Below are 17537 nucleotides of genomic sequence, written 5' to 3' on the forward strand. Positions count from 1 at the left end.
GTCATTCTTCAACGTCCAAGCCCAAGCTCACAGCTCCCATGGCCACCCCAGTTAAGAAGCATAGCTACGAATTATGGGTATCGGTTTCCAAAGGAACAGCCGCCAGCTCCGAGGTCTCGAAATTTACCCAGCTGGGCCGGAGTCTCCTTGTTTCTTGATGGTATAGAGGGTGTTTCTGCCGCAACGCGTCCCTTGAAATTCAAGAGTGCTGTAAGAAATGAAACAAGGTCAATACGAGTTCCCATCATGTACGGTGTGGTAGAGGTGGTGATGGGGCATTTCGTTTCACAGGTCGACCCATACGCCCCATCAGGTGGAGTGTTGTGGCCAACACACCGTTCGCCCCTGACTCCGGCGTCGGATGATATGAGGCAGATATTGGAAAAAAGCGGATGCATATCCATCGGTCATTGATAACTTGTGGTAACTGCATTGTTTTTATTTCATGCTGTATATCCATGGGAGGGAAGCAAGGGTGTGGCTTCTTCAGCCATTCACCATACCAAGGACCCTTCGCCAGCTGGCCTTGCCAAGAATCCGACACGCATGACCTCACGGCGGGTCGATGATGCCGCGATGAGTCGAGGACCTGCGTAATCTATCGTATTTTATGCGTATCGTTGGTAATTTAAGATGTACCCTAAAACACCCGACCCTCCTATTCCGGGCGCCACCGACTTGTGTATTCTCACGACCTCGTATTCTAGCTGGCCTTATACTGTCCAATTCCCAGGAGATATAGCACGAACAAGAGTTCTAACGGTCTGAAATCAATTCTTTTGACTCTAGTCAACTGAAATATCAAAGAAACATCTGGATAGCAAGCTCGTTCGCCAACGTCGCAACCCTGAATTGAGCTTGTGTGGGTCCGCCAAGCTCCTGCGATCAGCCGAGCTGCAGCCGGCGCTTTTTTCCCACGGAGCAGAGCCGCCAGTTCCCCTGTCTTAAACGCGAGCGCGTCGGGGCACTATATAAGGGCGTCCGGGCCCGTTCAAATCAAGCTGTGTGAATATACTGGGGGAGAGCTTTTCAGCGGGCCAGTTGGTGTCGAGCCGGATTGCTTGTTGGGGTGAGCCGGAAGGGGGTCCCAATTGTGGACTTGATAGTCGGGTTCTGGCGGGTCGGGAATCCAGTGGGTGGAGGCCGAGGGAAGCGAGAATGGATCCGTAGGATTTCTCTTATTTCTTTTCTTTTTTCACCCTTTTTCCCACTGTATCCGTATTTATGGGATTAATTTATTTTACTGCTGTTTATTCTTTTTACCGGCCAACAATTCCTCTGCGTCATTACTCTCCGGGTTGCCGGCATTATAAAAGGTACCCGATTCCCCCCCTGCAGCCATGGACCACATGCAGGTGTTTGCTGGAAAAGCCGGTAAGAAAAAGAAAAGCAAAGAAAATCACAAAAGGAGCAAAATTACGGGAAATAGCGGACCATTGGATCCATTAAATTACCATTAGGCCACTCGGTGAGGCTGTTTCCGAGGAAAGGGGATGCCATCAGCAGTGGTTGCCCAGTGAATCTTTAGTTGGTGGACCTGGAATCCGAGTCGGCCCGGTTTGGGCGACGCCGGGAAGCAATCTGGAAACCTGCGCTGCATTCAGTTGACGGAACGGTTAGTGATTGGTTACTGTTCAATGGATCGGTGGATCGGACCCACTCATTTGGAACATGCTTATGATCCACTGCAGGGGTGGCTTTTTTTTTCCTTCCTTTTTTTTTTTTCGGCCAGCTTATCCCTTTACCTCCCTACTCTGGAATTGATAGATGAGAAACAATGTTTTGAAGCTGTGCAGTCATACATATCCTCCTGTGTAGGGGGGAAGGTTAGACATCTCACTGTTAGAAGAATTGACTCCTCTGTTTCCTACGGTACGGCTGATCCATCCCTAGGACATCCCCAGCTCCACTACGGAGCAATTGGATACTGGATAACTGGATACTGGGCAATTGGATACAGCTACAGATCCACTCAACCGGACGAACCCGTAATCTTTGGCATGTTCACTGTGGTTCATACCATACTGTATGAAATTGTAAAACAATGCAATACACACCCCCAGCATTCCTCGTACCATTGATTTGCAACTGAAATACTCCGGCGTCCGCACAGAGTAGGGCTTTAGTATTTTACGCGCGCACTAGCCTTGACTAGGAAGCGGACGGGCGAAAATTGTGCCGCGGAGTATTTATGTCCCAGGCAGGCCTTCTTCCGTCCTTTTCCCAGCTTTTTCCTCCCTGAAAAGTTCCTCTCTATACCACTCCTCTCTTTCCCAACCACCACCAACCCTCCCAAAAACCATCACAATGGCCGCTACCCGTGTCTTCACCAGCCGTCTGGCTGCCACCATGGCCCAGACCACCAAGGTCGCTCGCCCTGCCGCCCGCTTCCAGCTGAACGCTGCCACCAAGCGCACCTTCACCTCCCAGAAGGCCCCCGTCGCTACCTTCGCCGCCCCCAAGCGCGCCTCTCCCACTCTCCTCCAGGCCAACGCCCGCACCGCCTTCCAGACTGCTGCCCGCCGCCAGTACTCCTCTGAGGTCGCCACCGCCATGGTTGAGGTCTCCAAGAACCTGGGTATGGGTTCCGCTGCCATCGGTCTCGGTGGTGCCGGTATCGGTATCGGTCTCGTCTTCGCCGCTCTGCTGATGTCCGTCTCCCGCAACCCTGCTCTCCGTGGCCAGCTCTTCTCCTACGCCATTCTGGGTTTCGCTTTCGTTGAGGCCATGGGTCTGTTCGACCTGATGGTTGCCATGATGTGCAAGTACGTCTAAACGTGTCACCATATATTCGTCAAGACCCCGGTGTTATAGTATCTACGCATCTATCCCGGGGTCCTCGAGCAATCGGCCTTTGAAGGAACGAAGAAAAGAAAGAAAATTATAGACAGTTTCTCTCCTGTTTGTTCGAACCCCCTTTTTTTCTTACTCTTTTCCTTTGTTTCCGCCGGGGAGGGTATTTGGTCGTGATGTATTACCATGTACTACTTTTCAGCGTCATCTACAACACCTATTTCTTTCTGTACATATAGAGTCTATATGGCCTCACCCATCCCAACTTCGAAAGAGCCAAAAACTCTGTGTGTTGAGTGTCGTATCTGTCTTCCCTAGATCCTGCTTTTCCTCTCCCCATGGACTCTGCATTTTCCAACCCCACGGGGAAGCAGAGCATCCAATGGTCCGTATCAGTCTACGTATGCAAATCAACAAAGCTCTCGGCTTGAGCTTAACCTGACAGCTGTTCAGCTATCCGGGTGAACCTGGTATCTCCATCGCAACCCGACAATCCCCTTGATATGGGGCCGGGTGGACGGAAGCTAGGTGTAATCTTCTCCCAACGACCACTCCGCCACGCCCATTCATTGACGGTCAATGCTTAAGCTACAATCTCATGTGAGCCTATTGTCCCGATTGAGCTTGTTAGATACCGCCCAGCAGCTTTGTGTAGCTTCTGGTGCGACCTCGAACCCCAGCTCAGCGAAAACTCGCTAGCTCCGATTTTCGGGTAGCGCGCTCCGGCTACCCGTCGGCGATGACTCAGCTGACATCCATGAGACTAATCTTACCTACGCCCAGGTGGCTGATCTGGGTATTAGTATATTCAAGGGTCTGATAGTACCTGTAAGACTTGATGGAAATGTTTTAGTTCTGCCGAGGTAAGATACGACTTCGGTGGTGTGATTCCGTCGTTTCTGTCGCTTGGGAAATTGTGGAAGATCTGAACTCCATTCACGTGGAGTACTAGTAGCCAAGGGGTTCCTTTTATTTACAATAGAATATTGATTCGTATAATACGCGGTTTAAATAACTAGCTCTTGCATCCTCTGGCGTTTCTTATTGAGGTTGCTGGTAAAAACTTGAACTTCCAGTTGCACTAAGACTGACCAGGATATGGTGGTATGTGCCTCTGATATATACTTCCGCCATTTGGGAAACCACCACACCACGAACGTTACGCCCGGTGACTCCGAGTAATTCGAACACAAATACACATAACCCTTTGGATATATGAGCAGAAATTCTTGTCTAAATACCTAGGTACCTAGGTATACTTTAGCAACCTCGTTAAACAATCAGCTACCAGCGTAGATGACGGAGCACTAGTAAATAGTAAACCTCAGAACTCCAAAAAAAAAAGAATTAGTACTAATAGTATGTAAGATACCAATTGCTTGATTGCAGAATTAACATTAAGTGGGATAACAAAAAAATATCAACATGAAAGATCAAAATTGACTCCGATCATGCCACAAGCTCGCTTGCTAAACGCTGGTAAGGACCACGATCATAAAGAAAGAAGAACAAGCAAAACCAGATAATTGCAGAACAAAAGAAAAAGAAAAATAGAAACCGCGAAAAAAGACACGCCTAGATGATTTCCAGATCTTCAAATTCCACCACCAACCCATCAGACGAACCGGCCGCCGATGCCCCTTCCAATGGAACCCCATGCATAGCATCCCACATGGTCTGTCCACGACCAAGACTCGTCGGCCGACTCGCATACACACCCACATGCACGAATTTATCCTCCACCCCGTAGAAGAACCAGGTGACTTCGCGTAACTTCTTCCACGTACTCCCCACGGCCCCGGGGGTGAGGTCATACGGTGATGCCGACGGAACCTGGTACCAAATCCACAACGCGTGGCCGATGCGCTCGAGCTTGATGCGTATAGATTGGACCGCGGGACCGGGCACTGTCTGCACGAGCGGAGATAAACACCAGTCTGCGCCGTCGGCCGTGGCACTCACGCTGGATGCATTTACGGTGCCGGAAGAGAATTCCATGCCCGCTTTCACCCATTTACAGGGCGGGTTGGGTCTACCTGTTCGGCGGGAGAGAGCGGCTGTATCGGACGAGAAGGACTGCGGAGCTGCGCCGGCGAAAATCACCAGGCCGCCCTGATCCCATTCCATTTCCCAGTCCGCGCTCACGGTCACTTCGGCGATGATGAATGGGTGGCGGAGTGAGGTGAAGACGATGGGCGCAGTCGAAGTATCGCCGTTGGGTGGTTTCCGCCATAAATCCGTGTTTGGGCCGGCCGTTAGACTGAAGTATTCCATGCATTGCGGGAGGTCGAATGTCGGGGGTAGGTTTAGTGCCGTGAATGAAGAGCCGCTTGGGGGCATATTGGTGCTAGCTCTAGCTTGTTACTGTGCTCGCCTGAGACACAGTATGATTTTCTTGATTTCTCTCTTATTTCTTTTTTGCTCTCTTTGGGATGGGATAGGACGGGATGGGATGGAATGGAATAGATAACGTCCAAGTTTGTTTCAGAAGAGCGGTGGATCGGCCACGAGGTGCTTGGTTGGAAAATGAGATCTGATCTGGATGATGTATGTATCGTACTCCGAACTTGAGCTCCGATTCCCTGCAGATCATCAGATCGTCGGGCAGGCCGGTCGAACCACAAGGGGGCGGGAGGCGTCAGCGCATAAGGCGGGAAAGTTTAAGTAGGTGTCCGAGTATTGCAGAGTGAGTTGGCAATTAGACAGAAGATATTTAAAACCGAAAGAAAGCTATGATGAAGAATTTGTTGGGGTCGTGGTGCAGTGGAGGAGAGAGCGGATGTTGCGGAGTGCGTGCCGAATGCGGTCTTTTTGAAGTATCCTCGAGGGAACACGACACCAAAAGAAAACCAGACGAGCCCAAAAAGAAAAGAAACAATGAAGGAATCTCGAAATGCCCCGAACGAAACGCCGACTTGCGCGTTATGCAGATGGTGTTAAAGGATCTCCAGGAAAAAGGAAAAAAAGGGGATCGTTCATTGCATCGTGACTAGTACTCTATTTATATGATCAAATGGATTTTGTGATGTTCCCCCACCCCTGGAACTATCTTTCAGGGGATCGTGACTTGGGGCGAACCATTCAAGTCTGCTAGGTGACTCCATAAACCCGACAGCCGTACCACTCACTTGGGAAGAACCACATTGCCGGAGTCTACAATCGCAAAGAATGTCGGGTCGAAACCCTGAGGTCTCGCCTCCAGCGCGTCCTTGATTCGCTTCGGCGGACCAGTTCGCAAGTGGCGGGTCCCCATGCATCCCCGGGGAATCAATCACGTTGTGACAGCTTGGGGGACCATGCGGGCCCCGAACTGCGTCAAAAACTACCCTTGAGAGTAAGTGGAGTGAGCAAAGACGGAGCATGTAGAGGAGTACGGAGCAAAAAAAAAAAGGCCAACGATCCATAGAGAACGGGACATCGAGATCCACGCGCAAGCGCAGCTGAAGATGGCTTTAACTCGGTGGATTACCCTTGTGCTGAATGACCGTGCGACAGTTGTGAATTGTCGCCACGACGACGACGGGCTTTTTGGATCTGTTCCAGGACGATCGGTCGGATCGATGCATGGCGGCGTGGCTCTAAAGCCGCCCGTGCAGGCACAGCTGAGATTGTGCTCTAGGATATTCCCTGAGATCAAGTTATGAAGAAGCGGAGGAGTTTCAAGTTGCGTGGCGGTGGTGCGACTCAGCCACAACCCTGCTCTCCACTTAAGGGCTGCACTCGGCTGAAGAAGGTAATCTGTTGCAAGCACGAGACTTGCTGAGGTGTTCTCGGGGAGGCCGAGGTGGAGAAGTGGTGGAGTGGCAGAAAGAAGCATCAGTGAGCTGGAGTGAACTGGATAAGCTGTGGGTGACGTGTTTGACAGTGGGAACTGCTGGGGGTGGTCAGATGAGGGTGAGACAAGCTGATGGCCATAAAACCCCCGATCTCCCCTCGATAGGAACCAACCAGCCTTGAGACCAAATCTTTGCTAAGCTTATAGACAAGACCTACTCGGCTTCTTTTCTATTTAACTGCTGACCTGCTTCGTAGACCCTTTATCTCGTTTATGATGAGTTGGCGTCAAGCCACAAATTCCTCAGGGGACGACTCAACCGGCTTAAATGAATCGACTCGTGTTGATCTCCCCTATTATGCGTTTCTGTCATTTCAATCACTCTATCACACACGTGAAGACCCTCGACCACAGACTCTTAAACTCGTCGAAAGTGCAGGAGCCTAAAATAAAACAAAAAAATATGGGAAATCCGGGAAATATGGGGGCCAAATGCCTGAAAAGGGGCCGGTCTAAGAGTTCAACAGGATCATCACAACATGCCAAGGACATGACCAAAGGAATCGGGCAATCGAGAATAGTGAGTTGCACGGTGAAAGCTAAAAGCCAAGGCACTCTCTTCGTATTGTTAGCGCCTCTGCTCTGCCCTAAACTTTCCTGTCCAATAGAAGCCCAAGGGTCTCGGCTCAGCCTCGTATTCAAGGTCTAAGAGCCGCTCGATTGAGCCCTGCGTTGGCCCGTTTAAAAGGAGCGAGGACTCAAACAAAGTGATGAGGAAATTCTCTCTCTTTTCTGCACGCGAATTTATACCACTTAGGCGCATCTTGAAGCCCTTTGTAGTGCCTGCACACTGCGAAACAGGTTCAGTTTGAGCGCAGCCAAGCCTTGTACTTCTACAACAAACTGAGACCCACCGTGATTTCGCTTTAACACCAACACAAAATGGCACCGCGACGTAGCGGAGGAAGCTCTAGCTCTTACTTCGCAGGCTCCTCAAGTGTCTGGGCCACGGAGACTTCATTTTCACTGGACGAATACACTTCAAAGAGTCTCTTCATCGCAGGCTTTGCTTTCGATATCCTTTTCGCTCTCGCAATCATTGGATTTCTGATCTGGTCGTGCTTGATACGAGGCCACAATGGACAGACGAAGGGCGTCGTAGTGGCTCTTGTCGCATGGTTATGGTATGAAAATGATATTGTATACATCGGGAGACCCAATCACAACTGACAGTTAAATCTAGCGCTCAAATTACCACAATAGTTTACGAGATTTTTTTCCTTGCCGAGGCCGTCATTACTCAATACTATAACATTGACCTGATGCTTCAAGTGTTTTTCTCCGATTTGGCTATCTTGATGGTTGTCTTTGTCTTCTACAACCTGACCCACCGTCTGCTCAACCGCCTCACAGACTCCGGGAAACCCTACGCGGCTGTCGCAATAGTTCACTGGATAATTCTCGGCATTTTAACAGCAGTCTCACTTGCGGCGTGGGCCATGTATGTGGTAGTAAGGGTCAGATATGTTCAAGGACCGTACACCGGTTTGGAAATGTTTTCGTTGGACTTGAACAAGGTGGATGGCGCAAGAGCCATTCTTTTCTTCGTGGTATCCTTGGAGATCTTTGCCTGGGTACTCTTCGCTGCAATCAAGGCTGGCTCCCATAGATTCACTTCACGAGTAAGTTATAGAATGGACCCCCACCCCCTGCCTGGTGTATGAAATTGAAAGCAACTCACACCATCGAAGATTCCTATCTATGCCCTGCTCGGCGGAAGCATCTGCTGGTTCGCGTTAACTCTGACAAATGCCGTCGTTTACATCCGCTACTATATTGAGTTTGTCTTTGTCGTCCCTGACTACTTGCAGACCGCGCTGGCGATTTTGCAGTTTCTCTTTGGCGTCGGTACCCTTGTCGGAATCCTGCTATGCTGCCAGAAGTGGCGCCATATTGATGACTCAATCGGCAAGCCACAAGCTGCTACGGTGCACTACACATACGGCAATGGTCAATACCAATACCCTTACCAGCAGCAATTCCAGCCATATCCCGGACAGCCGCAGCCTCAATACCCGCAGCAATACCAGCAACACGGGCAACCCGTGCCTGTGCAGCCGTATCAACAGCAACCATCACCGCTACAAAAGTGAATGTCCTAGTGGCTGAAGCTTCGAAATGATTAGAGCTGCTGAAGTGCAGCATTCAAGCAATGCGACTGCATCTCTCGTATCTCTAAACCAATACTACTACGCCGTGGACGACACTGGTGCTTTACCTTTCTGCTGCCACTAATTTGGCGTCAAGACCATGATTGCCCTTTTTTCGTTCTCAAATGTCGCGCAAGAAATACCCATTTTATGTTAATACGCTAAATATGACAATATACAAAAAATATTAATGTATTTGATCAAATCACTATCTGGTACCGACACTTAACGCTCAGCTGCTCATGAAAGGCCCGTTGAATATGTAGAGCGCTTAGAACCAGTTCACGCGATCTCCATTCTGGCTCACAAAAGAACCACTTTTCTCAGAATCCAGGTCTTCAATAACTTTCAGGCTCTTTCTAACACTTTCCTCAGGCTGAATTTGGCCCTGGAGTGAAGGATCTTGTGCCCGGAACTGCTCCAGCATCGACTGGTTCGCCTGTAATACCTCTGCGGGCATCTCTCCTGCTATGATATTAGTGCCTGTCATTATTGAAACAAGGCAAGGAAGGTCACTTACCCTCCCACGTATCAACCCATCCAGGGCTCAAGGCCAACACCTTGATGCCCTTGGGTGCAAGTTCTGTTGCATATTTGGCGACTTGGACGTTCATTCCAGCCTTTGAGACGGAGTATGCGACGGCATAGCTAAGACCACTTGCTTTTATGAGATCCAAATCTGCCATGCCGCTAGAGATATGCACGATTTTCTTCTGCACGCCCTTCTCAATCAAAGGCAAGAAAGCATTTGTTGTCCACAGACCCCCATAAATTGCAGTAGCAAGAGATGGTTCAAACATATCTCGAGTAGCTTGAGCATCAAAGGGAACCTGACTCGGACTGTAGGTCATGGTCGCCATATCGACTGCGTTGGAGTTGTGGATGAGCACGTCAAGTTTCCCGCCTGTGATGGCGGCAGCGGCTGAGGCGGCCTCGAGAAGAGACTTTGGATCCGTAGCATCGCCTTTGATAAGATGCACATTATGGTGACTTGAAGCAAGCTTGGATATGTTGGATGAATCGGGATTTCGCACAATTGCCAGGACCGTGTTGGTTGTATCGGCGGCAAGTTGGCGTACGAATTCGAAGCCGATGCCCTTAGAGGCTCCAGTGATGAGATAAGAAGACATTCTCGAGTTTATTGAAAGAAAGTTACTGTCGAATGAAGAAATAAATGATCTGTTATTAATGTGACTGGGATATTTGTTCGACATTTACTTGCTTTTTTATATACAACATGATGATCGGGGATTACAAATTGGGGTCCGACCGGACGATCCGTTCGCCCCGGTCCAACTGCATTGCTCAGCAACCTTCCTTCCAACCGGCTCCTCCGCATCGACCGGTCCGTTTCCTCCCCGGCCACTGAGAGTCCCTTAGAAATATAATGACCGACTCAATATCTGCAATTAAGAGGAGAGCATGCGTGGCTTGCACAAATGTCAAGGCGAAATGCACGCCGAAAGCCGTAGGCCTGTGCCAGCGGTGCGCTCGTTTGGGCAAGCCATGTACATACCTTGACCTTCCGCAAACTAAGCGCAAGCGCAAGGCCACACCAAGGTAATCCTACCTAATGAACATTGCAATTTATAGTATTAATGATGGATAAAGCCGGGTTGAGGTGCTAGAAAACAAGGTCGACCAGCTGACATCGCAGCTCGTTGCCTTGACCAAACCAAATGTGCAGACACCATTCAATACTTCTACTCCGCTCTCCAACGACTCAGGCTCATCTTATGATCCCAAGCTGGACTCAAGAGAAATCGCCGCGCTTATAGATGCTGCTACGGAACCGTCCCACGGCTCTGAGCCGCCAACCGGCTCTGCTATGGAGGGCCAGCCTTCCATCGTGGATCGAGGGCTTTTGAGTGAAGCTGAGGCTGAGCAATTACTTGCAACCTTCCGACTTGATTTTCTGCCCAAGTTTCCTTTCATTTTGATTGAAAATAGCGAAAACGTAGCTCAGCTCAAGAACCGAGAGCCTTTTCTCTTCCTATGCGTCGTGTCGGCGACCATGGGCAGCTCCCACCGTCTGCGCAAAATTGTAGCAGACGAGATTATGAAACACGTTACGTTGAGAATAGTGACACGGTCAGAGAGAAACCTCGAGTTGCTCCGCGGTCTGTTGGTTCATGTCGCATGGTACTCATACCCTGCAGAGAAATACCATCCGCGGTTTTTACTTCTGATGCAAATTTGTGTGTCTATGTTGTATGATTTGGGATTGCACAAAAAGCCTAATTTAAATTTGAATGAGCAGCGGGTACTGCTCGGTACATATTGGCTATCGGCCGGGTAAGAATCCCTACGCTGGTAGGTACGACTTCGGCTAATTCTATATCAGCTCCTATGGCGTACTTGGTCGGCCGGTTGTCATAAAGCACGACAGTCGAATTGATGAGTGCATGAAAACTTTGACATTTACCGAGCATGAATCGGATTTATGGATCGCGCCATTTATCCACATACAGTCTTTCTTGACAATGATGGATGAAGTTCACACCTCGATGCAGAAAAGCGGTGGCAAGGCACTGGTCCAAGTAACGCGCAATTCTCTACAGCGGCAATTTGATAGCATGAGAATACGCGTAGAGAATGATTTCCCTGACTTCCCATTATCAACAGGTATGAATTGGATCTATGTGCTTTATGGAGACTGACCAGCTATTGTAGTCAATGCAATTCGCACTGAAATCATGTATGCGGAAATGCGGCTACATGAATTATGTCTTCGGGAGGAAATGTGGACTGTAGAGCCTGCCAGCACAGTCAGAACGACAATGTTGATGGATATGATACAGCAAAGCAAGGAGCTTATCCACGCGATATCAACTATACCGATATTTGAGATTGGTCAAATGGTGATAAATACCAGCGCTCATATATGTGCCGCTGTGGGCTGCTTGTCTACAGCAGCATTAACTCTACTGAAGCTCATTGCCAGCTCTGCCGACTCTGACAGGGAAACACAGGTTCAGGTTGTTGTTGAAGCAGCAGATTATTCTAATATTGTCACGGAGCTTGCCATCGTTCTGGAAACAAAATTTCGGGGAATGTCTGCCGCAGATAAAGAGACTGATGTTGTGGGGAGTCTTTGCTCTAAAATGCGTCTTTTAGCACGTTGCTATCCATATCAAGTCCGGGAAATAGTTGGAAATGTGCCCTCCCAAGCTCAGCATGCGCCCATCACGGCGGTTGATGCGGATGGGGTTGTCACATCCAAAGTCTGGCCGTCTATATACGGCGATCTGGACGACATGTTCTCCATTGACGACGTACAGTGGGATTCGCTTTTGAGCAGTTTCACAGGGTTTAGTTAACATAGCTGATCAGTTATTTTTGCCAACGATGTTACAAACCCCAATCTAACCATCCTTCTAAAATATGAAACTCCAGCAGCTGACTGCATATTCCGTGGGGGCGACGGATGACAGCAGGATATATGTGTAGATGCCCCTTGGGGTTAAGAGCGGGTAAGAGTTGAATCAAGATGTAGAGCCAAAGTGAATCTATTTAGGAGAGGGCGGCCTGGGATGCCTGAGGTGTGGGTGCCTAGGCACTCATTCTCAACAGTCTTTCTAGCATCCATTTTGATCTCATTTTTGAATCCTTCTCTTTCAAAAAATGTATTTTCTCGAGAAAATTGAGCATTCCTGCACTTCGAACTTGCACCCAGCTTCAGCCAGCCAGGCGGTGGCGCATCCGAAGATAAACTTCATCTCCACCCGCTATCAATCCTATCATTACAACCATTCCCCGCAAATACCTCCCCTCAACACTCAACGAAAATGGTCTGTTCGAAATGCCAGAAGAAGCTCAAAAGTACCGAGCTCGCCACGCCCGGCGTCAAGAACAAGAATGATATGTATCACGGCTCGCCATCGAGTACTTTGGGTAGTGGCTCAAAGGGAAAGTCGACATTAGGTGCGACGGGTGTGGGGAAGGTATGTTAACATCTCTTCCAGAAGTGTGTCTTGGATTGCATAATTTTCCGAGTTTATTCAGGGTTTCTTCGTTGGATTTGGCTGATCAATGCAGAATAAACTCCTCAGCGCCAAGGCAAAGAATCCATACGCTGCCTATGCTTCATCTTGTGAGTCTTGCAAGACAAAGACAGAGCAAGGGAAGAAGTTCTGTCAGAAGTGCGCCTACAGGAGAAATGGTATGTTCCAAGTTGGCACTAATTTTCGCCGCCGTTCACTCTTGTCCTACTATCATCAAAGATACATGCTGACGGATGTAGCGTGTCCGATGTGCGGGAAGAATCTTGCAGGCAAAACAGCGAAGGAACAACCGGTCGTGCAAGGGCAGAAGTTTAACCTTCGGTGATTCCTGTTTTGTATCTAATATCTGTTTCTTCATGGCGGTGGGCTTGATGGCATGGCATGGCGTTTTAGGACTCAAGACAACTCAATGGAATAGTTCAATTGACAGTACACGGAAAAATCTAGTTATACATGGCATACGTGGTAAAAGTATATGCAGAACGCTGCCAATAGCGCCCCAGGAAATAACCGCCAGTCCTGCCTGGTCAGTTTCTCCCTCTTTCGGTTTCTAATACATCCTCCCACTGCCCTATCAGGCCTTCAACGTTGGAGGACTCATCATCTCGGATTGTTTATCGGTCGGCCAGCATGTTCTTGACGTAGCTGTAGTATTGGGGCAGCACGTAGCTGGCAATCTCCTCCTTAGACAGCCACTTGAAATCCTTCAGATCCTTGTTGGCGGACAGATCGGCCTGGCCGGCCATGATGCGAGACTTCAGGAAGAAGGTCTTCTCGCCGTGGTTCTCGGCACCGGTGACCTTGTCAACGTGGGGCTTGCGGTTCTTGTAGACGTGGTGGCCGGCGGGGTGGAAGCCGACCATCCAGGTGTTCATGTTGGCGCCGGCGGTTTGATAAAGGGTGCGGTCCGCGGCCTGGAAGGGGGGAAAGTATTAGCACCATGGAATTTCACCGAAATACGGATCTTGAATGGAATTAGTCTCACCTGACGAAGGGTCTCTTCTGCCTCCACGGGCATACTGGGGAACTTCCAGTGTCCCTCCTTCGACTGAACAAGCAGATAAAGAGTCCGCGAAAGCAGACGGTTCAAGCTCTTGTGATCACCCTTCTTATCCGCCTCGGTCACTCGGGAATGCGGCCGCGGGATCTCTTCCTTCTTGCTGGTATCTTGGGAGGTGGCATTGGCTGTGGATTCAGCATCCTGAACGAGCATCTCGACCTGGTGCTCGGGCTCGGCCTCCTTGGCGCCGAGAAGGAGTTCATCGTTCCACGAGTCGCTGTCGTACGCGTTGTACTTGCCGATGTCGCGTGCAGGAGTCCGGCGCTCCTGGATCTTCTTCTTCCAGTCCTCGTCCGCCGGGGTTCCGCGCTTGAAGTAGAAATATTTGGTGAAAGGTAGAGCCAAGCGCTCGTTCAAACGCTTCTGGTAGAAATGGAAAGCTTTCTCGAAGGGCTCGAGGTCACGGGTGACTTGGGGTGGGCGCGAGAGGACAACGCCGGCATTGATGGTGTAAGGGAAGGGAGGGGTAGCGGTAGAGGTAGCCGGTGTGTCGGTAGGAGTCTCAGTCACGGTCGCAGTGGCAGTAGAGGCATAGCTGCGACGGCCAAGGGTTTCTTGACAGCTTCTGCAAACGCCGAAGTCGAGTTTTGAGGGTCCTGTTAGGGGGAGTCAGTTGGGGGTCCAAATTGGGTTTAAACAGATGACAGATACGTACGCAAAAGCGAGGTTATGCGCCTGGCGCCATTGGAACCGGACGACATGATGTGATTGCAGGCTCAATGATATAGCTGGAGATATGCGAGTGTTGTCAAGCCGAGAAAAGTTCCCAAAGTCACGTTGGCGATGGCGCTAGACCCAAGTAGGCTCTGAAACTGCCCACAAGCCCCAGACCGCCCGATGGTTGTTTAAATTGAGAATTTTCGTCCACTTCATTTCTTCTTCTTCCCAGGCACCCATACCTTATCGTCACTGCGTCTTGTTCTCCCCACGGCCAGTCGACCATTCAGTGGTGCTCAGAATGAATAGCGGCTATTTTTCGCTAGCGGTACCTTCTTCAATCTAAGGCGTACTGTTAGATAGCTGTCGCAGACACTTCGGCACTCATCGTACTATTTTATTTATCTATCCATGCAAATTGAAGAAAAAAAAATATCAATATAGAATTTCAGAACTTTTGAAGAACCGCGTTTCATAACATCAATAATCTAGAAACATGAAAGATTAATTATCTATCTACTACCAGTACTTCAGGTTGCAATTGATGTCTTCAATTGCCGCTCTGGGCCCCTTGAAGATATACCACTTTCTCCAGAGTACATACTGTCAGTCCATTGCCAAATCGCCTTCAGAACAGGTCTCTACCTAGGTAGCAGTTATTGTACTGGTTTGAGATGTTCAATCTCCGGGGTCCTCAATTCTCGAATAAATCTGAATCCGATGTTATCTACGAGCAATTTTTACCACAAGGCTAGGGTTTCCCGATCAGCTGGCCAGGGTGCTGCAATTTTGATGCCAGCTTGAGACTGGTCAATTCAGGTGGCAATCAAGTTGAATTCTGCTAGTACATTGTCTCTTCTCTTGCTACTATATTTTGGCTATGAGAACAGAATTGCTTTTGCGTCGCGAGTATATGTAGCATGCTTTCTGGCATCCTCTGGTGTATTAAACATCTTGTCTCATGCCCAGGTGTTTCACGTGTGCAAAAAGAATCGGACATCCTGTACCCCAGTCATGATCAGTGTGACCTACCACTTACTCTCGTTAGTTCTCAGCATCTTCATCCCGAGTATAAGTAGTATACAAAGTAGTATACACGTAGTAACTATACTTTGTAGTCACCGCCTAGTTGCCCGCGCCGAGGATCCCGTGACGACGAGCACCCCCGGACTTGGGAGCCGAGGGAAAACGACAGCCGATCGCAGCCCCAACTTCCGACCTCCACGTTCTCTCTCGCTCAACTCCGCCTCGCTCTCACCCATTACCTCCCCATTTTCCATGCCATTTCCGTATAGCTGACGGAATGTCTTCCACCAAATTATCTTCTCCTTCCTCTTCCTCCCCCACATCCCCCACGAAGCTATGCTCCAAGACCTACAAGAAAGCCTCCCAGTTGTACTTGACGCGCCGCCTGCCAGAGTCCCTCTCCTCACTCCAGCCAATTATCACCGGTGAATTACCACAAGATGAACAATATACCAATGGCGATTATGCGGCCGGTGTCGCCCCGATCGCAATTGCCCCCAGCACGTGGAGAATCAAGGTGTGGAACCTCTACATCACCCTGCTCAGCGCAATAGTCGATCTTGGCGCAGAGGAGGGCAAGAACCAATTCGGTCAGAAAGAATGGAAGAATATGGCCACGCAAGTGCGTGAAGGTGGTATCTGGGATACCGTCGTACAAATTGGCTATCAGGGCCGCGAAGGTTCCGTGGATGCGGAGGTCGTCTACAACCTGTGAGCAGCCCCCTCTTCTCTCCGCTTACAATGAACCGCGGCTAACCCACCACAACTAGTGCTACACTACTCCTCAACCACTCATCTTCTCAAACCTTGAACCAGCAACGGCTCGAGACCTACCTCTCCTCGTATGGACAGCCCAGCGACCTCGCCGATCGTCTCCAAGATGTCTCCAACGGGTTCCAGCAGCAGCGCATGGCTGCATCAAGCGGAGCCGATACACCAAAGGACCTTGCCGCTCGAGTAAGGATCATTGAGTTGTTCACCCTGCATGTTCTCCCTCGAAATGAGGAGTGGGAATATGCGACCGAGTTCATCAACATGAGCGAAGTCCTAGACGAAGAGCGTAAAGAGCTCTTCCTCCAAACATTAGAGGGACTTAAGGAAGAAAAAGAACGAGGAGAGCTGCGCGCAGCTGAATTACAACGCCAGAAAGATGCCGAGCTGGACAGACAACGAGAGGATGAGCGCAGACAAGCAGAAGAGGCCGCTGCCGCAGCACAGCCGAAAGCGAACGGTCACAAGCGGAATACCAGCGAGGTTGATTACGGGATTGAGAAGGGTAGCCCACGCAGCTCCTCCAAGGGGAAGGGGTCTTCCAAACCATCAGACAAGTCGCCGAATGGCAAGTCCTCGACCCGAACGGCGCTTTCATCTTCCAGCTCGAAGAATTCCAAGAAACAGCTCAAGCCCGAACCCCGCAGCCAGTCGCGGGCAGTGGCCAATGCTATTCGAAACCTGTTCAAGCATATTATCCAGAGCGTGTCCGGGAACCCGATGTCAATAGTCCGGACTTTGCTTTTCGTGCTGGGTATCTTGATGGCGATGAGCCGACAGGATGTACGCGACCGAGTCCGCAGGATTACGGGCGGCGCGTGGCAGAAGATTAGGAGCACGGTCGGCATGGGCGTTAAGGTGAGCTATATCTGAGATATTGCCGAGCAATGAATGGTTGTCTTGAACAGTTCGTGATTGATCCTGTATATTTCCTCATGTTGGCCTGGATACTCCCCATTTTGTTCTTGGAAGAAACTTCGCATATACATTTCGTTCGATTGTGATTCTCTTGTGGCTTGTATTAGCAAAATACCATATACTTTCAATGGCTTGCCAGCCAGGTTGATTTCAAAAAAGGAGCATGAGGATTTTGACTTCCAGTTATTCTCAAGTTTTTAACTTGGCCGATTGCGCTGGTAATCAGGCTACTAGATCTCTTCTACTAGATCTCCTCTACTACCTAGGTAGGTAGTAATTTTACAAGGACAGAAGCCAGAATGTACATATGGGTACTCCGCCAC

The 17537-nt window shown here is 49.7% G+C and overlaps 8 protein-coding genes across 8 annotated transcripts; 5 read left to right on the top strand and 3 right to left on the bottom strand.

Moving 5' to 3' along the window:
- Positions 1-2307: 2307 nt before the first annotated feature.
- Positions 2308-2775, top strand: N7533_006143 (ATP synthase subunit C family protein; the record flags this gene model as incomplete). The annotated part of the gene is made up of 1 exon (XM_057102793.1): positions 2308-2775. One exon carries the CDS (start codon positions 2308-2310, stop codon positions 2773-2775), a length of 468 nt encoding a protein of 155 aa, XP_056962423.1.
- Positions 2776-4368: 1593 nt separating this feature from the next.
- On the bottom strand, positions 4369-5133 carry N7533_006144 (uncharacterized protein; the record flags this gene model as incomplete). Its single annotated transcript, XM_057102794.1, has 1 exon — positions 4369-5133. One exon carries the CDS (start codon positions 5131-5133, stop codon positions 4369-4371), a length of 765 nt encoding a protein of 254 aa, XP_056962424.1.
- A 2377-nt stretch (positions 5134-7510) lies between these two features.
- N7533_006145 (uncharacterized protein) lies at positions 7511-8721 on the top strand (the record flags this gene model as incomplete). Its single annotated transcript, XM_057102795.1, has 3 exons — positions 7511-7752; positions 7812-8250; positions 8320-8721. 3 exons carry the CDS (start codon positions 7511-7513, stop codon positions 8719-8721), a joined length of 1083 nt encoding a protein of 360 aa, XP_056962425.1.
- A 328-nt stretch (positions 8722-9049) lies between these two features.
- N7533_006146 (SDR family oxidoreductase) lies at positions 9050-9908 on the bottom strand (the record flags this gene model as incomplete). The annotated part of the gene is made up of 2 exons (XM_057102796.1): positions 9050-9243; positions 9299-9908. 2 exons carry the CDS (start codon positions 9906-9908, stop codon positions 9050-9052), a joined length of 804 nt encoding a protein of 267 aa, XP_056962426.1.
- Positions 9909-10165: 257 nt separating this feature from the next.
- N7533_006147 (uncharacterized protein) lies at positions 10166-12098 on the top strand (the record flags this gene model as incomplete). The annotated part of the gene is made up of 4 exons (XM_057102797.1): positions 10166-10338; positions 10390-11073; positions 11123-11403; positions 11452-12098. The coding sequence occupies 4 exons, from the start codon at positions 10166-10168 to the stop codon at positions 12096-12098; spliced, it is 1785 nt and encodes a 594-aa protein (XP_056962427.1).
- Positions 12099-12566: 468 nt separating this feature from the next.
- Positions 12567-13107, top strand: N7533_006148 (cysteine-rich PDZ-binding protein; the record flags this gene model as incomplete). Its single annotated transcript, XM_057102798.1, has 3 exons — positions 12567-12722; positions 12817-12940; positions 13022-13107. The coding sequence occupies 3 exons, from the start codon at positions 12567-12569 to the stop codon at positions 13105-13107; spliced, it is 366 nt and encodes a 121-aa protein (XP_056962428.1).
- Positions 13108-13396: 289 nt separating this feature from the next.
- Positions 13397-14543, bottom strand: N7533_006149 (mitochondrial 54S ribosomal protein mL46; the record flags this gene model as incomplete). The annotated part of the gene is made up of 3 exons (XM_057102799.1): positions 13397-13696; positions 13768-14438; positions 14498-14543. 3 exons carry the CDS (start codon positions 14541-14543, stop codon positions 13397-13399), a joined length of 1017 nt encoding a protein of 338 aa, XP_056962429.1.
- A 1259-nt stretch (positions 14544-15802) lies between these two features.
- Positions 15803-17169, top strand: pex26 (the record flags this gene model as incomplete). Its single annotated transcript, XM_057102800.1, has 2 exons — positions 15803-16236; positions 16296-17169. 2 exons carry the CDS (start codon positions 15803-15805, stop codon positions 17167-17169), a joined length of 1308 nt encoding a protein of 435 aa, XP_056962430.1.
- Positions 17170-17537: the final 368 nt, after the last annotated feature.

This window comes from Penicillium manginii (assembly GCF_028828005.1).
Source record: "Penicillium manginii strain IBT 31320 chromosome Unknown utg000004l:1.0-7231830.0:1.0-7236170.0, whole genome shotgun sequence".
NCBI lineage: Eukaryota > Fungi > Ascomycota > Eurotiomycetes > Eurotiales > Aspergillaceae > Penicillium > Penicillium manginii.